Source organism: Sorex araneus, chromosome 1, assembly GCF_027595985.1.
Source record: "Sorex araneus isolate mSorAra2 chromosome 1, mSorAra2.pri, whole genome shotgun sequence".
Taxonomy (NCBI): domain Eukaryota; kingdom Metazoa; phylum Chordata; class Mammalia; order Eulipotyphla; family Soricidae; genus Sorex; species Sorex araneus.
Genome location: NC_073302.1, coordinates 8437687 through 8460127, shown reverse-complemented (window position 1 = coordinate 8460127; position 22441 = coordinate 8437687). Strand labels below are relative to the sequence as shown.

Here is a 22441-nt window from a genome sequence, read left to right as displayed (position 1 = left end):
GGCTTATACACTCAGGAATTACTCCTGGTGGTGCTCGGGGGACCATATGGGATGCTGGGAATCGAACCCGGGTCGGCCACGTGCAAGGCAAACGCCCTCCCCGCTGTGCTATTGCTCCAGCCCTGAGAAGTGCAAACTTTTAAAGCCTGAAAGCCTGGAAACTGCTGGGCATGCTCTTGAGCACCAGTGGCCATGGTCCCGACACCCAAAGCCACAGAGACACCGACAGCGAACGCGTGCCGTGCCTCTGGAAAGGGAGCTCGGGGCTGGACACGGAGACGCCCGGCAAACTCCTTCCCTCAGTGCTCGCTCTCGGCTCCTCTCTGACCCACCCCCTGCTCTCCCTGAGAGGCTCACCAGGCTGCCCAAAGGGGAGTTCTGTCAGCCGAGCGCCTTTCTGACATAGGTGTGTTCCCCTCCTCCCGTCACACCTCGGCTGGGAACTGAGTCCATCCACAAAATGGCACAGCAGCAGCCCTCGGTAGCCATGGCCAGGCGAAAACGGTGAGCCCAGAAGGGAGGGCTGACGGGGCAGACAAAAAAAATGAAAAAGACCCCTAAGGAGCTGTAGTGATGGCACAGCGGGTAGGGCGTTTGCCTTGCCCTCGGCCAACCTGTGTTCAATTCCCAGCATCCCACAGGGTCCCGAGAGCACCGCCAGGAGTAATTCCTGAGTGCATGAGCCAGGAGTAACCCCTGAGCAGCGCCGGGTGTGACCCAAAAAGCAAAATAAATAAAATAAAGTAAATAAAATTAAATAACATCGTTTTGTTGCATCTGGGGGGAAAAAAGAGAGAGAGAGATAGAGACACCAAAGTATGTGCCCAGACTTCCTAGGTCCGGTTTCACTTGCTTGCCCTGGGCCAAGCTCCTTGCACGTGAAGACAAACGAAGAAGGCCCCTGCGGTGTCCAGTTTACTGAGTCTCACGTGAAACCTTTCTCTAACCTGCGCCCAGGCTGCCGGCAGCCGCACCAGGTCGGTGGCTCCAGGAGGGCCTGAGAGGAGAGAGGCGGCCCCCTCTGAGCCTGGAAGCAGCCCAGAGACAGCGTCGGGACAGAAGACGGGCCTGCTCTTCCCACCGTCCTGCTCCCAGCCCTGCAGGCGGCCCGGAGAGCAAGGGCAGGGCCCTATGGTCATCCCCCTTTCATCTCTGGCAAGGAGCTTTCCCTTCCGGGCCGGGGTGGGGGGGTGGGGGCTGCTCCCTACTCCTGTTGTCTTGTGGCTCCCGGAGAATGAGACATGGCTAAGCATGAAGGCGTCTGCGTGGCAATAAAATGGGCCACACTCCCCGGCCACTTCATTGTTTGTTTTTTTTTTTAATTGGGGCGAGTGGGGGGGGGGGTGTTGTGCCCTCTTACAAAGTGATGTTCTGAGGAGCACCCCTCAAGCGGGGGGCCTTCCCAGACACAGAGGATGGCGGCCGGGGCCCTGGACTGGAGAGAGGCCCAGGGCACCCACGTGGGTCCCAGCTCCCCAGCACAGCCCTGGGTGCAGGACACGGCGGCTGGAATTATAATCTGCTGCGCTCGCCTCGCCAGCTGACCGTCCAGAGAAACAGCGGGCCCGCTCCGCTTTTAAGAGGAGGAATTAAAAAGAAATCAAACGGCTCCAGAGGGCTGGAAGCACTCCGACAGCCGAGCGCAGTCCTGCGCGGAGTCAGATGAGAGACCCAGGTCTCCCGAACGGTACTTAAGGCGCGGGGAAGAAAGGCTGATTTCTCCCCAGAGGGGCCGTGGCTTTGATGCCCACGCTGGCCTCGAACAGCAGACGGTGCGTTTTCTTGTGTAGCAGGGCACCCTCAGGCGAGACAACCATAAATAGCTTCAAACATAAATAGGAGATTCCATCTGTTTCTGGAATATTTCAGCAGCACCTGCTTTCAAGGTAAAGTCTGGGAGCTGTCCCCACAGGCTCCCTTCCCCGCCCCCCCGCCCCCACTCCCATCCACGGACTGTAAACGAAAGCCAACACAGCTTTCGCCCCGCACCTGCCCAAGAGGGGGGGCCTCTGATTGTGGGGTTTCAGAAACACCGGAGCACGCAGGGAGGGAAGCCCACGTTCTTAAAACCAGACTCTTCATTACTTCTTCCTTTTCTCGGAAAACCAAGTTGCACTGATAGCATTGATAGTAGAAATGAGTACAATGCAGACGGGGGTGGGGGAGAAGATGCGATAGTTGTTCTTGCCATTAAGTCAGGAAGGATTCCAGAAGGAAGCTGGGTCCCGCTAAACGCCGTAACTGTTTAAACACAAGCCCAGATGCCGAGTTGTCTGGGAAGCAGGGCAGTCACTCCCCAGTGAGGGCCAGAATGTATTTCATTATATTAAAATAAATAAATAAATAAATAAATAATCAATCTGGGGTCGGAGTGATAGTACAGCGAGTAGGGCATCTGCCTTGCATGCGGCTGATCCGGGTTCGATCCCCAGCGTCACATATGGTCCCCTAAGCACCACCAGGAGTAATTCCTGAGTGCAGAGCTAGGAGTAACCCCTGAGCATTGCTGGGTGTGACCCAAAGAGCAAATAAATAAATAAATAAATAAAAACCAACCAAAAACCAAAAAACTAAAAGTCAATGTTTGAAAATTCTGACCTAAATCAGGGTGATTCTCCCAAAGGATGTGCTGTGCCCCTTCTGACAATACCCCGCAAGCCCCAATGTGCGGAAGCAGTGATTTCAAACAGTCACTTGACCCTTGGGTCCACAGACAATGGGAATAGCTGGTCCCAAACCTCGGGGGCGCTCCTCTCGGTAAGTGGTCAATCTCAATCCCGACTGGCCCCAAGCTGCTCTCCTCGGGTCTCCCATCACTCCTTCACCTTGTCCATTACCTCCTCGCTGAAGGCCTCTGCACATCACTTCTCTCACGGCCCAAAGGACATTTTCCTCATGGTGCATGTCAACCCCACCCTCTGCCATTCATTCCCTGACGCCACTTTAACAAACCATCAGCAAGACTCTGCCGTTCTCCGAGTCTCAGAACGACGCACTTCAACCCCAAACTACCTTGTCCATCCATTAAAAAAAAAGTGCCTGTTACTGTCCCTCCCCAAAGGCCAAGTGGCACTGAGACTTAAGTAAGGACCGCTGCAATGAGATGGAATGAAACGAGGGGTGACCTGGGGACAAAGCACCCTGAATGAAGCACAGTAGAATATCAACTGGCAAATGACAACAAGGAGAGAGTGTCTCTGTCTTGTACTGCTCAGCGCATCAAGATCTCCGCTGGATGTGACTCTGGACCTCCGCCCTCCAATGGAGATCGGGGGCAAGAACTAAATCAAGACCCCTCACTGCGTGATACGCACTGTTCTGCGGGCATAAAGCTGGGCACACACACCGTCCACCAACCGAATAACAAATTCAGCGGTAAAAGCTTTGAGGAGTCTGGAGAGAGTCAAACAGGCAAGGTGCTTGCCTTGCATGCACACAACCCAGGCTCTCACCCCTGGAACCACAATTTGGTCCCCCAAACCCCCACAAGCCAGGAGAAAGCCCTGAGCATGGCTGGTGTAGCCCCAGAACCAAAACAAACACAAAACTCTGAATGCCGGAAGTTTCAGATACCATCTTGGTTTGCTTTTCTTGCTTTTCTTTTCTTTTAAAAGTTATTTTCTTCGCCTAATGTTCAATAAATTCTGAACATGTTTATTGGGTCTTGGTGGGTTTTGTTTGTTTTATGATTTTGGACCACAGCTGGTGGTGCTCCGGGATTATTCCCAGCTCAGGACTGGGGTAGTTGGGGCACGGAGGGGCAGCAGGGGTGGGGGGGCGTGGGCAGGTGGAGTCACTCCTGGACTCCTGGTGGGCTTCAGGGTGGGGGGAACAAGATCCAAAGATGAAACTCAGGGCTCTCGAATGCAAATATGTGCGACAGTCTGCTGAGCTGTCGCTCCAGCCTCATGAACACTTTTATTTAGGTGCAAAGATAACTCAAATTTTCTCAAGAGCTAAATGAATCCCAAGGGGAAGTTACATAATACAAATATTTTATAGTTCTTTAGCAAAGGCTAAGAGTTTCAGGGTGATGCGCCTCTCATTGATCCCTCCCCCCATACAAAAGCAACGCCCGAGTTAGGATTCTGAACTCTTTCTTGTTTGCCTGATTGTCTTTTAGGGGGACTGCCTCACCAGGTCTACACCTGGGGTTCCCAGGAGACCACAGGGTCCCTTACAAGGAACCCAGGTGCCTGAAGATGCTGGCCCTCTGACTTATCTCCAGGACGCGTGGTTTTGAACTTCGGTGTCCTCTGTCTAAATCCAGAAATTGGCTCTAAATAGCATTTTTCATTAGTTTCACCTTGATGGGCCATGTGTCATTTGGGCCCATGGGATGTCATGATTAAATTTTGGTTCCAAGTCACATTGTTTTATGATATTTGGAAGACTTTAGGAGTAAATACTTATGCCACATGAGACTCAGAGGGTGTTAGCTGACAATGCTAACATTTTTCTTACATTCCTGGGTCTACGGTGAAGAGAAACCAACGTCCCTGTAATTACGGTTCCCCGAGCTGGCACTTTCAACGTACTGACCTCCAGTGAGCAAGCGAGTTAAGTGGCATGATGGGAATCTAAGAAGAAGCAAACTGTTTCAACGACAGTAACAGCTCAACGAGAGGAGAGAGGAAGACACTCAACTGTAGGGCTCGTGCCTTTGTGCTTGTGAAACTTGCCTGGAGTCTGGCCCAACACATTCATGCCCAGGCCAACAGGTGACACTTGAAACCAGCTTTCTAAGGATGTTTTCAAACAAACATTCCTAAATATTTCCAGGGTTTCATTCTTTCGTAAGACCACAGTTATTGTATGCACGCAATAGGAAGCAATTCCTTAATACATTTCATATTGGTAAAAAAAAAAAAACCTTCCCAGGCTTAGAGGAGCTTCCCGTCTAGTTAGGAAGGACAAAATAACCAACCTGATAAATTAGTCTGTGGAAAGAGTACTTCAGAAACTTTTTTCATGTAGTTAAAATTTTGAAACGCTGATGACCGAGTCCTTTATAGACAACACGTGTCTGCACAGTGAGGTTTAAGGGCAGCCCTGCTACAATGAACGAGAGTGAAGACGGTACCACGGGCCGCACTTCCACCAATGGCTGCGTTTCAGCTTTCCTCTGAGAGACCCATCCTCTCCACCCATCTCTGTCATCCTCCTGCACCGCAGGCCGGAGAGGCAGTACAGGACAAGGCGGCTGCCCTGCAAGCGGGTGGCCTGGGTCTGATCCCCAGTGCCACATATGGTTCCCTCAAGTCCCACCGGGAGTGCTCCCGGAGCACAGAGTGAGGAGTAAGAGCCCTGAGCACAACCAGGTGTGACCCGAAACATATACACAGACACACACAGACACACAGACACACAGACACACAGACACACACACACACACACACACACAAAGGGAACGAATCACTCTAAAAGTCCTGCCCAGGAGGGGCCTGGGGATGACTCACGAGCAGAAGCAGCAGCAGTCTCCTCCGGGGTGAGGCCGTGACAGGGTCCCTGGTGCGGTCCACATGAGCCCCGCACGTCCCTAGGGCTCCACTGTCTTGGCCGCAAGTCCTGCAGCAGCAAAGCTTGTCCTCTCCCGCACAGCATGGCCAGGTGTGTCCTAGTGGCACAGCTGGCGTGCACAAGCCCCCGTGAGCACTGCAACTAGAAGAGTGCGAGCACTGTGGCCGGGTGTGCGAGTCCTGGCAGACAGGCGAGCGGCAGCAGCCTAAGGTGTGCAGCCCCCAGCATGCTCAGCAGCCGTGGGCAACCCCCGTCACCGCAATGAGACAACAGCACAAAAGGCACAAAAGGGGAGGAGAAGAAGGAGACTCAAACATACGTTGGAGAGAGGCTGGTGTGCTCAGGTACGGGGGGAAGGCACTTGCCTGCACAGAGCTGACCCGCTGAGGCCCCCTGAGCACTGCCAAGGGTGACTCCTGAGCACGGGACCAGCCCCCGGGCTCTGTCATGTGTAGGCAAACCATCCAGCTTCCAAAATACTATTTAATAGTATATAAAACAGGCCCAGAGATGAACCGAGAGCCGCGGCACGAGAAGCAGAGCCTCCGCACCTATTGACTGTGATCCTGAGGTCTCCTAACCCACTTTGGCACCAGAGCGGATGCTTGAGCCATGCATTTTGACTGTGAACTGTGCTACAACCTCGTGCAGCCCGGGGAGGGATTTTTTTCCCTCTCCACCCCATTTTTCTGAGCGAAAATGGCGGCAGCGGCAGCAGCCACGCGGTGAGAGCCACCCTCTAAGACCCCTCCACCAGGAGGTAGGACTCTCTTTAGTGACGTAGCCTGTAGGTGGTCCTGGGAGGGGGGGTGTTCCCAGCGCGCCTTCCGCCCAGAGATGAACCGAGAGCCTCGGCACGAGAAGCAGAGCTCCGCGCCTATTGACTGTGATCCTGAGGTCTCCTAACCCATTTTGGCACCAGAGCGGATGCTTGCAGCCATCCATTTTGACTGTGAACTGAGCTAAAATATCAGAAACCCAAAACCAAAGTCTTCACTCTTACCAATGAAGAGAAATTATTAGATGATGCCTATTCAGCAGGCCTGATTGTTGGGGAAAATTTCCAATCAATAATAGTGAGTTCTGTATGGAAATATGGAATGTACTCAATATATATAGAGAATAATGGGAATATCATTAGCTACTTAGATGGGGGGTGGGGTGGGAGGGGGGTGTATTGGGGTTCTTGGTGGTGGAACGGGTGCACTGGTGAATGGATGGTGGTTTAATCAGTATTTGACTGTGACTTAAACCTGAAAGCTTTGTATTTTTTTTCTTGTTTTCACGGTGGTTCAATAAAATATTTCTTATAGAAAAAAAAATATTTTACTTGTTACCGCAAAAAAAAATAGTATATAAAACAAAGTGTGTGTGTGTGTGTGTGTGTGTGTGCGCGCGCGCGTGTGCGCTTTAAAGCTCCGCACACAGAGGTCTCTTGGTCATCCCCACTCGTGCTGGGGATGTGGAACTGCTTGAAGTTGTCCAATCGGAGGAGAAGGACAGAGAAGAGCCGGACCCGCGTGCACAAGGAAACAAGCAGAGCACGTACTGCAGAGGGAGGGAGCCCAGGCTGGGAGCACGCACAAATGCACGGGGGCAGACTGACCAGGGACAGCAGAAGCCTGGCAGTCTGGGAGAGCAGTCGGGAGCGGGCAGCCCCCCCGCCCCCGCGGGCAGAAGCACCTGAGAAGCAAAACCGTGAAGGGAGGGAGGGAGGGGGGTGCAGGGGGGAGGGGCAGCAGAGGCGAGCTCTGCACGGCGACCAAACCGGGAGGCGACACCCCTCACAAGACGACACCCGAGCACCAGGCATGGCGAGACGGGGCGGCTGCACCCCGAGGCCCAGGAGAGAAGGCAGGCCCAAGTCACGCCCGCACTCCCTTGGCCAGCCTCTGCCCTGTCCACCGGACACGTCGCTAACCACTGACCCGGGCTCAGCAGGAGACGCCGCCATCCCCGAGCTGGCCTCTCAGAGCACCGTTCCCGGGGCACACATGGGGAGACGGCCACGCCGTGGGCCTTAGACAAACACACAAGCTCGAAAAGAAGCACAGTGAGAACAACAATAGTAAGAATAGTAGTAACAATAATAACACAAAGCTCCCCTCCCCCATGCTAAGCACCCCCCACAAGCGCGACCCTATCAGACTCTGTGCTTCCCGGCGCACCCCTCTCCTCGGGGCCTGGCGTGTCAGCCACAATCGGGCCCTGCTAGGGGATCAGCCGGCATTATACATAGCGCGCGGCGGCGTGCTCGTCCATCTCCCGGGCTAATCTGGGCCGCCCCGCCAAGGCAGGCACCAGGTAATAGTAGGCACTCAATTAGGGGCTGACACTCAATGAATGAATCAACCCACCAACGTCCCCCCGCAGCTCCAGGCCGGCAGACCGGAGAGGAGACTCCCGGCGGCCGCGGTTTCCCACGCGAAGGCGGCGGGGAGGCTCCCACCCGGCCTCGTGCCACCCCGGGCCCCAGGGCCTGCGGCGCAGAGACGCGCCAAGGGTGGCGACCGTGAACTTGGGAGTTTGGAGTGGAGCACTTCTACACTCTCGGAAACGTGCTGACTGAAAGGGAGCCGGCCCGGGGGTCCCCACCGGCACGCCCGCTCTGGGAGAAGCCTCGAAACTCCAAGTACCAGGGGCGATGGCCTTCGGGCGAAACCTCGAGACCTTGGTTTGCCCCCCCAACACCGCCTGGAGATGAGAGAACTGGCAGGCTAGGAGCTAACAGGAGGCCAAAACCCAAGCGCGGGGCGGGGGGATTCTTCACCAAGAATAAGCTACTGTGAAGCCAGACCGCAGGGCGTCACGGACACCAGCGCCTCGTGGCCTGGGCAGGTGGGCTGGGGCCCGGCCCGACACCAGCCCCTCTCCCGGCAGCAGGGACCCCCGCCTGGCCCCCGCTGCCCTCGCACTAACTCCAGACCCCCTGAACCTCGTCTCGGGGATGCGGCTGGACTTCCTTGGTGAAAACGAGTAGTGAGGTTTGTGCAGAGAAATGCAGAAGCCGCCCTGGCCAACAACTCGAGTCCCTCACTCCAGGCGACCGACGGGGTGCTGGGGGCGCAGGGGTGGGGTGAGAGGGCAGAGCCGGGGTTGCGCACGGTGGGCCCTTCCCTGGTGAGAAGAAAGTAGGCAAAGTGGGGAAGCCCGAGAATGACTTTCTCTGGAACTGGCCCAGGCTCTGGCCTCTTGTGCCTGGGCCCAAGGCCGCGCCTGGGGCGCCGGGTTCCGCCGGGGGAGCGGCTCCGGGCCGCGGCACACACAGCAGACCCAGACGGGAGGCAGGCCCCTCCGACACCTACTTAACCCAGGCAGATGGAGAGGCACGGGTGGGCGGGGGATGCCTTTCCCAGCCCCTCAGGAGGCGCCCAGCAGGGGCCCACCAGAGCCAGCAGCAGCTCCCAAATCAGATTTCCACACGTTTCCCACCCCCCTGGCCCCCACCCCAGAACCCGCCTCGCGCCCTGCTGGCAGGAGGAAACAGCATGAAGCCAAGTGTGGCTCTGATGCAGGGAGGCAGGTCGGGCGGCCTAGGGAAGGCGCTTCCGGGACTCTGCACTTGGCTGGAACCTCTCCAGAGGGAGCCGAGTGGGGGGGAGGAGGGGGGTCGGGGGGGATGCAGCCGCTCGCCCGCTGACCCCAAGGGGGCAAGAGTGTCGCGGCGAGGAGGCCGCCATCAGCGTCTCCGAGACGTGCCGGGCTGCAGACACAGACTTTATTAATAAACTTACATACACAGAATGTCCCCAGGAAAAGCCTCGCAGGCCCCTCTCTGACAGCTGCAGATAAGGGCGGGCGGACCCCAAGCCACTGCTGGCCCGCGGGCGTCCGCCCGTGCCACGGCACCCACATTCCCTTTCCCACCCAAGGGGATGTGCTACAAGTAAATAAATACGATTATCTGCCGCCCTCGGAGGGCACGGCCGCACCAGGCGGCCCTGCTCCCCGGCTGGCCGCAAGGACTGGCGGGAAGCAGATAGGGACGGAGCGGGGGTGGGGGGGGACCAGCCGGGGATGACGGCGGGGCGGGGCCGACGCGCTCTCCCAGGTCCCCGACCTTACCTTAAGATACAGAAGCAGCTCTTGGCCCCCGAAGATAAGCGGCAGAACCCGAACCTCTGCTTGCTGTCAATGTCAGTGAGCACGAACGTGAAGTTCTGGCCAACTTGGCTCACGGTGAGGCTGCGGCGGCGACAGAACAAAGGGGAGATGGATGTGCAGTGAGTCTCGGGATACAGTATCTAATCGCCACGAGTCGTTGAACCTGCAACACTTCCTCTCTCTGGTGGGACCGAGCGTTACAAATGAGCTTAAAATTTTACACACTTCGAGGGAACAGGCGGGGGTGGGGGTGGGGGTGGCCAGCAATGACAAGTTGGGGGGGGAGGAAAAAAGGAAGAAAGAAAACCCAGCCTGCAAGAAGGAAAACCCAGTCCCGGCCTCCTGCTCAGAGCCCGGGGAGGGTTCCGCACTCAACTCCCATTCCAGAGAGGAGGGAAGAGCCTCCAGGGGCGCTGCCTTAGAGGAAGCGAGAGGGGTTCTCAACAGAGGCTGTCGGACGCCGAAGACCCCCGGGCCTGCCTGCTGGAAACAGGCGCGCTGACCGCCCCTGGGGTTCTGGGACGGATGCTGGCTGACAGACCCCTTCTCTTCCATCAGTGCGCATGGCCTGAGCAGGGAAGGGCCCCGGGGCCGGGCTCGCTGGGTGCTGGGGTGAAGCTCACAGAGCTGCGGGCGCCGATGGGCGCGGCTGGGATTTGAAAGAGGGCGAGGGTCGGGACTCTTGCCCGGAGGGGCCCCCAGGTCTTTGAGTTTATGAACCTGTGAGGGGCGAAACAAACAAGCACAACAGCCAAAGGCCTATTTCCCTTCAGACTAATCGAGAGACTTAGTGTCCCCGTCTGGTGCAGTGAGGGGTGTCAGGACCACCTCAGGACTCGTGAGAAGCACGGGGGTTTGAACTCAGGACCTCACGCTTGCTGGGCACGTGAATGTAGATGCTTCTTTAAATTACGAAACAGTTTTATTTGGGGAAGGGGGGCACACTGGCAATGCTAAGAGCTTACTCCCGACTCTGTGCTCAGGGATCACTCCTGGCGGGGCTCAGAGGACGAGAGGGGGTGCTGGGGATCAAACCAAGGCCAACTGTGAGCAAAAGCAGGCACCTTACCTGCCCTACCACCACTCCAGCCCTACAAAACATTTTACATTACACCTTTGCTTTGCTTTTCGGGCCACACCCAGTCATGCTGGGGGCAGGGGTGGGTGACGAAGTGCCGGGAACCAAACCTGGGGCTTCTGCATGCAATGGGCGTACTCTGCCCTTCGCACTCTGTCACTAAAATATACTTTAAAATACCGGTCTGACCAGTATCTTGGATTCGCCTTTTAAAAAAAATTAAGAATTCCTGGAGCCAGAGATAGTCCAGCGGGGAGGGAGTTCGCCACATGCACAGCCAATCCAGGTTGGGTCCCCAGCACCCCAGATGGTCCCCGAGCACCACCAGGAGTGATCCCTGAGTGCAGAGCACTCTGACCGTGCCTCGGGTTCTGGGAAGGATGCTGACGGCAAGCACGGAACGGAAGTGACAGAGACCTTCTCATCTGCGCTCACGGCCGCCCTGAAATTCAGCCGATGTTCCACCTGAGCAGGACAGGGCCCTGGAGGCCTGGGTCACTGGGTGCCCTGAGCACTGCCAGCGTGGACCCCAAATGAAACCAAACATTAAGAATCCCCAACTCTAATGGACTGAAACACACTAACCTATTTTAGAATTCATGCTGACTTACTCAACAGAACTCAAACTCATACTCTACATACATTGGGTTTTACCAAATAGACTCTAACTCGGGGCCAGGGAGTAGCTCACGGGCTGGCTCTAACCCGATTCAGTCTAGATCACACAGTCTTCCTCTGTCCCTGGGAGCAGGCCTTGAGCACCACCAGATGTCACACACACACACACACACACACACACACACACACACACACACACACACTCCCCCAAATCAAAAATATCTACTCAAACTGGTAAAACACACCAATGCTCTCAGCTACAATTTACCTTATAGACAGTCTGTGGAAAAGGAAAGCACAAAAGTCAAGAGATGTTTTCCAAAGGCCGCCTTCCCGTGGGGTCCTTACACAGTAATCAATTAAATTTCAAATTCGGAAAGCCGTCCTTTCCTCAAGCTTCCCGGTGGGCTGGGGAGAGAGCCCAGCAGGTGACGCCTCGCATGTGCCCAACCCAGGTTGGATCCCCAGCACTGAAGGTGGCCCCCAAAGGCTGGCCAGGAGGGACCCCTGATTGCAGAGCCCAGAGTAAGCCCTGAGCACCGCAAAATAGCACCCAAAAGTCAAAAATTAAAATTGAACAATTTAAGGGGCTGGAGTGATAGCACAGCGGGTAGGGCATTTGCCTTGCACGCGGCCGACCAGGGTTCGATTCCCAGCATCCCATATGGTCCCCCAAGCACTGCAAGGAGTAATTCCTGAGTGTATGAGTGACCCCTGCGCATCACCGGGTGCGACCCAAAAACCAAAAATAAATAAATAAATAAACAATTTAAGGAATTAAAAATAAGCATAAACCTGCCTGGTACCAATCATATCCAAAAGTGGCAAAGAGACTTCCAAGGGGTTCCAGAACAAGAGGTCACCCAGACCTTCCCTGCCCCTATTTTAGGAAATAACTCCATCCCTGGAAGACTGGTTAGAAAGTATCAGAAAATATTTCACAAAGAAACTTCTGAGCGAGAGAAAGAGCAAGAAAGAAAAAGAAAAGAAAAAAAACAAAACAAAACAAAAACCCAATCGAGGCAGGTGAACGAAACAAGTTGGCAATTTCAAAGCAACCTGGTAATAAAACAGGTGTAAGTAATGCTATCCCTCACCTTACGCGAGCCAGGAGGAGGAACTCGTTTCTATAAAAGTTATAGTGCTGTCAGGGGGGCAGCAAAAACACTGCCTTCTCGGGGCTGTTATGTTTTATCTACAAAGCTTGGATACTGTTACTATGGTGATTTAATACTATGTTTTAAAGGGGGATTATATGATTAATTTTAACAAGGTTGAGAGCTGAAGATGTGTGAGAAACAGGATTCTAGCTCCCATAATTAAAGTGACTGGGGGAAGCGGGGGGCCCTCGCTGGGGGAGGGGAGGCCCAGCATTTTTAAAACCGTTAAAGCAACAGGTCAGGATGGCTCCGAGTTAGGAACGAGGTCCGGGTGTGCTTCTGCAAGATACTACTGTGGGACCAGACGAGACATGATTGCGTTATTTTAATTCAGGGTTTTATTTCACTCCTAAAGCATGCCTCAAATGAGGCATCCTAGAGAGGAAGGGGGAACCAGAATCTCTAGGAAAAGGAAGCTGGCTTGGGAACTGAGTGTCATTCGTTTCCCTATTATCTCCTCACTCCCATTAAAAATGCTGAAAGTGCTTTTTAGCTCCACTGCGGGCTCAAAGAAAGATTCATTACTCTCATTTGCTTGGTTCCACTCCCAACCCAATCACTTGCTAACGGGGCCTGAATTGAGCAAGTTAACTTAACCTCCAAGCACCCCGGTGCCTTGATCTAGAATAATGAGAAACTACCACCTCGGCCCAAAGATGTCTCAGGAATATGTGAGATAAACATTCTGCGAGAAGAGCCGGTGTGAGCAATCTAAGGCAGGCGGGCGGCCCTACCTGAATGAAAAGTAGGGTTCATGTGAGAACCCTGCATTTGCTGTGACTCTGAGGGCGCTACGCGGTGACAGTGCACGCGGGGCGGAAGGCTGCCTTCCTGTCTGCCTCATCTGCGGCATCTTTTCAGCGCAGGGAACGCCTTCGGGTGGCCAAGGGAGCTAGCTACTCACTCCTGCATGAAAGCGAAAAATATTCTACGGGGGCTGGGCAGCGCGGAAGGAGGGGACACTTGGTGTTCTCCACTGATTTGCCGTTGACATTCCTAGCCGGGTGGAGAACAAGTCGTTAGGAGCCTAAATCCGTTAGACTCCACAATCTGTTTCCCTGGGACAGCTCGGGGGCAGCCAAGCAGGGGGGAGGCGTGGTGCCCGCCGGACAGGCTGCTGGACCGTGGCGCTGGGTGCCCTGTCTCCGGAAAATGATTTCAGGGAAAGGAGATGCTTCCGTAAAGGGTGGGGCTTTGATCCTGCCAGGATCAGGCTCCGTTACCTTCTTTTTCCATAGGAATCAGGCACTTCATAATGACTAAAGGTGGGAGGAACCTTAAAAATCCTACGTAGGTGGGAAAAAAATAAGATCTGGGGTTGATTTGGGGGATTTTCTTTTTTTTTAAAGCAGTTAGGACTTCAACACAAATGCAAGCCCAGTTTCGACTGGAAGGCCTTTCCACTCTGCCAAGCGGCCCTAAAATTCGATGCAAATCCTCCGAGAAGCTTGCCACTCAGCTCACAGAAGAAGGCATGTGAGGAACTCAGATTTCCGTCCTACCAAACAGACTGACTATACTTCCCACTCGACAAGGAAAGCCAGATTTGAGTATTTCCAGAAATAAGCCCAGGCGACAGGGGCCAAGATCGCCCTGAGATGCACTTCCCATGCCCACAGAAAATACAGCGGGGGTGGGAGAGCATGGGGGGGGCACTGACTATTTAAACCCCAGAGTATTACTTTCATGTCACCTTTGCAATGCTCTCTGCCACTCAGGGCCCCTGCAGCAGCACTTTGCTTGCTCTGAAGGCGTTTCCAGCTCCAGTGAGTCAACGGTCTGAGGCCTGCAAAGGGCCAGTGTGGTTCCAACTGTCTGAGGAATGGGATTTTCCTCTGCCCGCTCACTGTCCGTTCTGCTGTTCGTATTTCAGGCTGAACAACTACGACACCGTGCCCCGTAACGAATGCCACCTACACGCTCTCCGGGCTTCCTGCAGCACAGTAATAAACAGGAATGCCACAAAGCACAAAGCCTGCCGTGCGTTTTGATGGAGCTAAGGCAGGTACAGAGCTAGAAGAAAGCGGAAAAGCAGGAAAAGTTCCTAACCAAGAGGATGTGGCCGGAAGCAGCTTCTCAGATACGGCGAGAGGACGCTCTGAAAGGCTGAGCTACAACAGCCGCTACCCTGAAAGGCGGGCACCCCGAAAGGTGGGGTTTCGAGCCGAGCAAAAGAGCTGGGCAGAATCTCAGTGGAAAGAGCTCCGTATCCAAGGGATGAAGAGGGCACCCGTTCTGCTAACGCACAGGTGATGAGGAGAAAGCGGGACGATAGGAAATAGCTGAATAAAGCAAGCAGACAGATCCTTGGTAGAGAATCAAGATTCCTTCAGAAGGACAACAGAAAGCCACAGAAGGTTTTAATCAAGATAACAGACTGGTCTGCATTTTTATAGTTTGGGTCTGATTGTGCGGGAGAGAACAACCTGGAAGGAGGCAGATGTCCAGGCAGAGAAAACACTCAGGAGGCTAGAGCAGTGACCCAGGCAAGGCTGGATAGGTGGTGGGGGGGGGGGGAGAGGCAGTTATAGTGAGAGCAGGCAGGTGTAAAGGCGGGGTCTGCGGATGCCTGAGTATTAGAGGGTATGAAAGACATAAGCATATTACCATCAAACAGAGGAACAACTAACACATTTTGTGTGTGTGTGTGTGTGTGAAGGGGGGGGGATTCAAGAATTCCATTCAGAATATATGAAGTCTAAGAAGCCCGTGCATAGAAATATCCATAGCTGAGGCAGGTACTTAGGGAAACAGAGGGAGTGTCTGGGCTGGCAAGGAAAGTGCGGAAGTCTTCACACGAGTCCTCAACCTCCCTACAACAGCAGATCAGTGAAGACGGAAGAATATTTCAGTCCACTGAGGCAGAAAGAAACAGCATTATGAAGGGACCAGAGTGACAGATGACGGTACAGCAGTTTAGAAACTGGCCTTGCACGGAACCTACCTAGGTTCGATTCCTGGCCCCGAACATAGTCTCCCAAGCACTGCCGGGAGGGATCCTGAGCACAGAGCCAGAGGGCACCTTGAGTACCACAGGACGTGGTTTAAAATAAAACAACAACGAGATACATATATATGGACTGGAGCTATAGCACAGCGGGTAGGGCATTTGTCTTGCACGCAGCCGACCCAGGTTCGATTCCTCCGTCCCTCTCAGAGAGCCCGGCAAGCCACCGAGAGTATCCTGCCCGCACGGCAGAGCCCGACAAGCTACCCGTGGTGTATTAGATATGCCAAAAGCAGTAACAACAAGTCTCACAATGGAGACCTTACCGGTGCCCACTCGAGCAAATCAATGAGCAGCGGGACAATAGTGCTACAGTGCTACTATACATATAGATATAGATATAGCTATATCCACCGGGGCCCAAAGAGTTGGAGCCCCGTGGAGGAGGTTGTGAGTTCAATCCCCACCATGTGCCCCCAGTGAGCACCGGACCGTCAGGTCCATGCTATTGACCTAAGTATTACCAGGAGCAGCCACTGATACCCCTGGGAAGCCCCCCTAAAATAAATGCAATGAAAGCTTTTGTGCAACCCCCCTGAAGAGACCCTCAAGGTCCTTTAGAAGGCGGAATGCGTTCCCTTCAGGCACAAGCGCACCCGCCCGCTCCTCACCCACGAAGGCTCTCTGAGGGCCTCGTCCCACTCTCACTCCTTTGCTCAGTCCAAGCCGGTGTGCAAGAGCCACGGCCACTGTCACTGCCCCCCACCCCCACCAGTGCCCAGGGCCCACACTCGGCTCTGGGAGCCAGAGCCGTCTCCGCTGCCTTGCTCACGGTGGCATGCGGTGGAACAGGGGGTGTCGTGGGTGACGAGTGGGTGACAGGGCTTCCAGAGAGAGGAGCGGGATCCTCTGTCCCCTGCCACACCTGAGCGATGCCCACTCCCGGTCTCTGCATGCCCTGGCTCCCGTCTGTGCCCTGTACCTGAAAGGGCGTGTCGAGAGCACCAGGCATTCCTGAAGGAAACTCAAGCGTTTCTGAAGAAGCAACGGGGGGGCCCTCCTCATGCAACCCCATGAGGCAAAGTAAAAGGGCAGGACCACGCTCAGCCCGCAGGCCCCTCTCAGCGCCCCTCCCCGCAAGAACCTGCTTGTCCATGGGGGGGTGGGGGGGTTGTGCAAACTGTCCTCTGAATGGCAGTGTCCCGGGGACCTCTGGGTCCCGAGCAGCCTGAGGGACCCTCACAGCTGCCAGCTGCCAGCTGCCAGTGGGTGTCTAACTCCGCACCGGGAGGGAGGAGTTTTGCTGTTCCCAGTCACCTCAGTGCAGTGAGAACGTCATCTCCACACTGGACCTTCCTGACTTTCCATGAGCTTGGGTCATCTTCCAGGAGAGGCCGGCGGTGAACACATACAACGAGAAGGTCAGGAAGGTTTCGATACCCTGAGGACTTCCTACACCAGCCATGGCGGTCTGCGCCAGAGGGAACAGGGGCACCAGGCTTGAAGGCCTCCTGCGGTGATGCCTAAGTCTCTCTCCCTGTCTGCCTCATCTCCCTCTCGCTCTCTTTCTTCCTCTCCCTCTCCCTCCCTCTGTCTCTCCCTCGCTCTCTCCCTTTCTCTCTCCTTCTCTCTCTCCCCCATCCGTCTCTTTCTCTCTCTCCTCTCTCTCCCCTCCTTCTCTCTCTCTCTCTCTTTCTCTCCCTTTCTCCCTCATTCCCCCCCCTCCCTATATTCTCCCACCCTCCTCCCAAGTTCTAGAATAACAACACACTTCTTTTTCACAGTTTCTTCTCAACCTGAAACACACACCGGCTAATCGCCGGCCTCCTCACGACTCCTACCACTCCCGCCTCTGAGGTCAAAGGTTCTGTTCCTTGACATGTTTTGCCTCTTTTCTGCAGGGTGTCCTATGTTACCGCACGACGACGACGACACAAGAAGTGACTTGCTTCGCACAGACCTCCACGCAGGATTAGCAAACAATACGCGTGGGCACGGCGGGCTCCAGAGCAACCTGGGCCGGCAGGAGTGCGTGGGACGTGACTAAGCCGGGCTGTCGACAGACACGCTGACACAACAGCTGTGACAGAACAAGGCCTCGCGGCGCCGCCCGGCCCGCCGTCCACTCCACGCCAGCCCAGGACCCGGGTGGGTCACTCGGGAGGTGGCAACGGCTGGTCTGCAGATGAGCAGCAAACTTCTGCAGACCCACACCTGGGCCACTCCAGCACCCCCCCCCCCCAAGACCCTCCCGTTGATCTACGCACAGGTGGCACCTGGTGCCAAGTTAAGGAGGAGATGACTCGGGGAAACAGCTCCGAGAAACAAGAGGAGACCCAGGGGGACAGGACACCACCAGCCGACAGAGACGCGCCACCTGGGCGAGGGGCAGGAGGCGGCGGGTGGCTGCAGTGACGCAGAGAGCTGGGAAGAGGGAAGGTGTCTGCTGAAAGGAGCCACCCGGAGGCCCGGGAGGACCCCGGCAAGAAAAGCGCCTGCAGGATCACAGCAGCAGAAGACAGAGCCGGGGAGCCGGGGTGGGGGGGGGGGGCTGAGAGTTCCAACGCCGTGTGCAGACTTGCGAGTGAGGTTGGAAAGTCAGAGGTGGGGGAATACCAGGACTTGTTTGGAAGCCGTCGGGGATGATTCAGGGACAACAGAGATTCGCGCACGGCAGGCGAGGGACAGGGAGGTCTCGGCTTCGGATCGGGGTTCCTGATAACCTGCTCTGTGGGAAGGGGGCTCGGTGGGCCTCTCCAAGCCTGCTCTGGGACACGGGAATCACACGAGGCCGGACGTTTCTCGGCAGTTGGAAATAATACATGTGACAGCCGAGAGGCGGGAGGGAAATGTTCCGCCACCTTGAGTGTGCTTTGCCCGCAGTCACCTGCTGGCCCGTCGGCCCGCCCGCCCCTCCTCCCGGGCCCGGGGGAGCTGGACGAGTGGGGAGAAAAGGAGGGGCTCGAGCCTGATCAAACCACCGCATCTCTCAGCCTCCGGTTACAGGCGCCTCACAGCTTTCTTCCACAGACACCCCCTTTCATCTGGGACTCAAGTTTCTTAACATTCCCTGCTCCAGGGTTCAAGTGGCAAGAACGAGACTGACCCCAAATTCCTGGGGACCGGGAGCAGGTCACACGCCGTCAGAGACAGGGCAGCCCCTAATTGCTGCCGGAACTTGCCGGCTGGCCGGAAGGAAGAGCAGAGATCTCTGGGGCCCCTCGGCTCCGGGAGCCTGACAATGTTAACAGGAGTCCTGGCTGGTGAGACAAAAGCCGTCCACGCCACAGAGGAGAGCAGAGGTCCCACCCAACACCCTAATCGCATCCGGGAGAAGCCAAGCCCTTGGGGGAGGCGGGGGCGGATGGGACATATGTCCCATACTTGAGGGCACGGAGCACCTCAGGGGCAACCAAAACAAAAGCCACCCCCATTGGCGGCCCCCCAAGCCCGATCCTGAAATCAAGCCTAGCCGCCTCATGGTGCTCAGATACCAAGGGCACAGATTAAACCACAGGATGAAAAACTAAGGGTGAAAGGGGCCGAGGGAGTCCAATGCCAAGTGGAGCAGGGCGGAGAGTGTAGGGAGGAGAGGCCTGGACAGATTGGCACCTGTGTACTTATCACGGGTTTTATTTTATCTAAATTTCCTGGGTTTCTACAATATAAGTTTTTGTTTGTTTCTGAGTTCTGGGTCACACCCCACAGTGCTCAGGACTTACTCCTGGCTCTGTTTTCAATTTTTGGAAGAAAAAAAAAAACAAACAACTATTAAAGCAGATCTGTTTGCATTCTATTTTGATGGACCCGATGGAGGCAGTGTGTCTGATATATTAGGAAAAGAATGCTGGCATTGGAAGTCAGGCAGAAGCGGGCGTCTCACTAATAGTGGGCGCCTGGGCAAGTGATGGATTCTACCAGAGTCTGATTCTGCAAACAAGGCACTATGAACACGGTAATCTTGCAAATGCATTGTAGCCTTTAACACAGGGGGAAAACAGCACAGTGCCTGGCATGGAACAGGTACATAAAAGATGGTAGATGACACTGGAATCGTATTTATGTCCGTGTACTGCAATGTACCCTAAACCATGAAACTCGACCTCTGCCACCAATTCAGTCTCCACTAGGGCCATCTGTGTGCCTGCAGAATTCACCACAACGCAGCTGCAGGGACATGGGAAGGAGTAGAATTCCCATCTCCCAGGCAGACTCCCAAGGGCTCACGTAGTGTGCCAGCCACCAAGGGCAAGGACGGAGCACCACGACAGGAAATGACATGATTCCTGTTTTGTTGCTTTTGCCCTTAAAAAAACTGCTTTCATAAGGAAAGGAAGGAAGGAAGGAAGGAAGGAAGGAAGGAAGGAAGGAAGGAAGGAAGGAAGGAAGGAAGGAAGGAAGGAAGGAAGGAAGGAAGGAAGAAAGGAAGATAGCATAGCAGGCAGGGTACTTGCCTTGCACACGGCTGACCTTGTTCAAAGCCATACGATCCCCCGAGCACCCCAGGAGTGATCTCAGAGCAAAGGACCAGGAGTAACCCCTGAGCACAGCCAGGTGTGGCCCAAAAATCAAAACCAAAAACCAAACAATAATTTGGGCAAGAGAGATAGGCATCTCGGTCCTGTCATTTCCCTCCCCAACGCCACCAAGAGGCTCAGTGCAGGGCGGCTGTAGGGCTGGGTCAGGAATAATGTTTCTTTCTGAGCCGTGTATTTACATCGATGTGACCGTAAGCAGGTTATTTCATCTCTCTGTCCTTCTGTAAGATGGGGTGACTGCAGCTGTGAAATCCTGTGGTCTGTCTGGACACACTTTGAGGCCTCCTCTGGGCAGAGGCCAAACTATCCAGGGGAAAACATCACGCTCTCCCCAGCAGGCTCTCTGCTCAAAGTGGACTCCTTCCCTCCCCTTCCTTCCTTCCTTCCTTCCTTCCTTCCTTCCTTCCTTCCTTCCTTCCTTCCTTCCTTCCTTCCTTCCTTCCTTCCTTCCTCCCTCCCTCCCCTCCCTCCCTCCCTCCCTCCCTCCCTCTTTCTTTCTTTCTTTCTTTCTTTCTTTCTTTCTTTCTTTCTTTCTTTCTTTCTTTCTTTCTTTCTTTCTTTCTTTCTTTCTTTCTTTCTTTTCGGGTCCACACTTGGCAATGCTCAGGGGTTACTCCTGGCTCTGCACTCCTGGTGGTGCTTGAGGAACCATATCGGATGCCAGGGATCAAACCGTGCAAGACAAAAGCCTTCCTTGCTGTCCTATCACTCTGCCCCGTTGAGCTGAATAATCTTGCGGTTCACTCAGTTCCTCCTCTGCTTTGCTCTCGGGCACACCTGGGTGTTAGGCTCTGCCTTTACTTCCCTCCTTGCCCACTCTCTGTTTCCTCACAGACTCAGCGCAACTCTCACTGATTCTAAGGAGGTTCCTGAGCCTTCCCTAGTCCCACTGGCCTTTGGACACCGACTGTTTAATGTCTCTGTAAGACATCTTGGACAAGATCAAGAAACCCAGGCAGTGCAGAGCGCTGAGTCTGTGACCACTACCTTTTCTTTTTTGGTTTTTGTTTTTTGCTTTTTGGGTCACACCCAGTGATGCTCAGGGGTTACTCCTGGCTTAGCACTCAGGAATTACTCCTGGCGGTGCTTGGGGGACCATATGGGATGCCAGGGGTTGAACCTGGGTCAGCTGCGTGCAAGGCAAACGCCTTCCCCACTGTACTATTGCTCCGGCCCCATGACCACTCCCTAATGGTCCAACATAAAAAGTCACACACTCTGAACCGCCCTTTGCTATTTTGTAAATGAGGCATTTGTGTAGAAATGCCCAGCATGGTGAGTGGCATCAGCTAGGAACACAAACACACAATCATGAAGTCTCTGTGTCCTCCCTTCCTCCCTCCTTCCCCCTCCCCCTCCCTCCCCCTCCCTCCCTCCCTCTCTCTGTCTCTCTCTGAGGAAGGAGGCCATGGAACTCGTGCGAGCAGCCCAGGAGGACCTTAGACTGGTTTTCACATCAAGGTAACAGCACTTGTTTCATCTCTTATGATAAAAGGATAAAATGAGATAATACGTGAGAAAGCACTTCCTTTTGAAGAGCTTCCAGGACTCTTGTTTGTCATAAGTCCCGGTTTCAGAAAGGAAAAATCTGAACACAACACAAGAGACAGCAAGATGTCAATGTTAACAAGTGATGTGAAGATGACTGTGAAAATCCGACTCTTGATAGAGACCAGAAATGTCAGACGCTTCTGGGGCTGCTGTCTGGCATAGAAAAGCACCGAGCCCGGGAAAATTAGGAAGCTGTTGTTGTGTTTTTGAAACACAATCACCTGGGGCGTTATCCATCTTCCACATTGACATTTTCTAAGTCAAAACAAAAACAGAAACATATGTGGGGGCCATTGTGGGCTTCAGAATCTAGGCATGCCATTTGACAGCGCTACTGAAAAACTACTTTTAAAAAAAAAGTGACATTACAGTCACTGCATTTGCTGTAAATAAACATTTGATTTATTATATATTATTTCTTATTACCTCTTCTGCATTAAAAGGTGTCAAGATTAGAACTCCCCATTTAGAAAAACACAGTCCCCCAAGTAAAGTGGATTTTCCATATCAATAAAAGTTATCAACACCTACAGGGGGTGTGAAATAATAAAATGAAAAGAAGAATATGGCAGAACTGATAAAGGGGTACACTCTGCCCTGAGTCATTTGGTAAAAAATATATATATATATATAATATATATATATATATTTAGACATAAGGGTGCTCCCAGCAATCCCTGGGGGAATACTGATGCCTGAGATCAAACCCACTATGTAAAAATAGTTTCCTTACTTTTCCTTGTCAGCCGTCTAATCAAAGTTTCAAAGCACTTTAGTTTCATTATTTTGTATAAGTATGTCCTTGTCATAATTTGTGATATATTTTAGAAGTGACTGAGATTATTAATTCATATATATAAATGTGAAGTCTGCATTAAATGTCTCCATATGAAACCCAACTTCCTTACTATTTTAGAGGTTATAA

General features: G+C 54.0%; 1 protein-coding gene across 3 annotated transcripts in view; it reads right to left on the bottom strand.

Annotated features, from left to right (window-relative positions):
* The window catches only part of DENND1A (DENN domain containing 1A), a 549524-nt gene that overhangs the window by 313380 nt on the left and 213703 nt on the right, over positions 1-22441 (bottom strand). For all 3 annotated transcript variants that reach the window (XM_055143062.1, XM_055143108.1, XM_055143161.1), the window contains one exon: positions 9586-9705. In XM_055143062.1, the coding sequence (XP_054999037.1) occupies positions 9586-9705 (120 nt within the window). The remainder of the gene's footprint in view (positions 1-9585; positions 9706-22441) is intronic.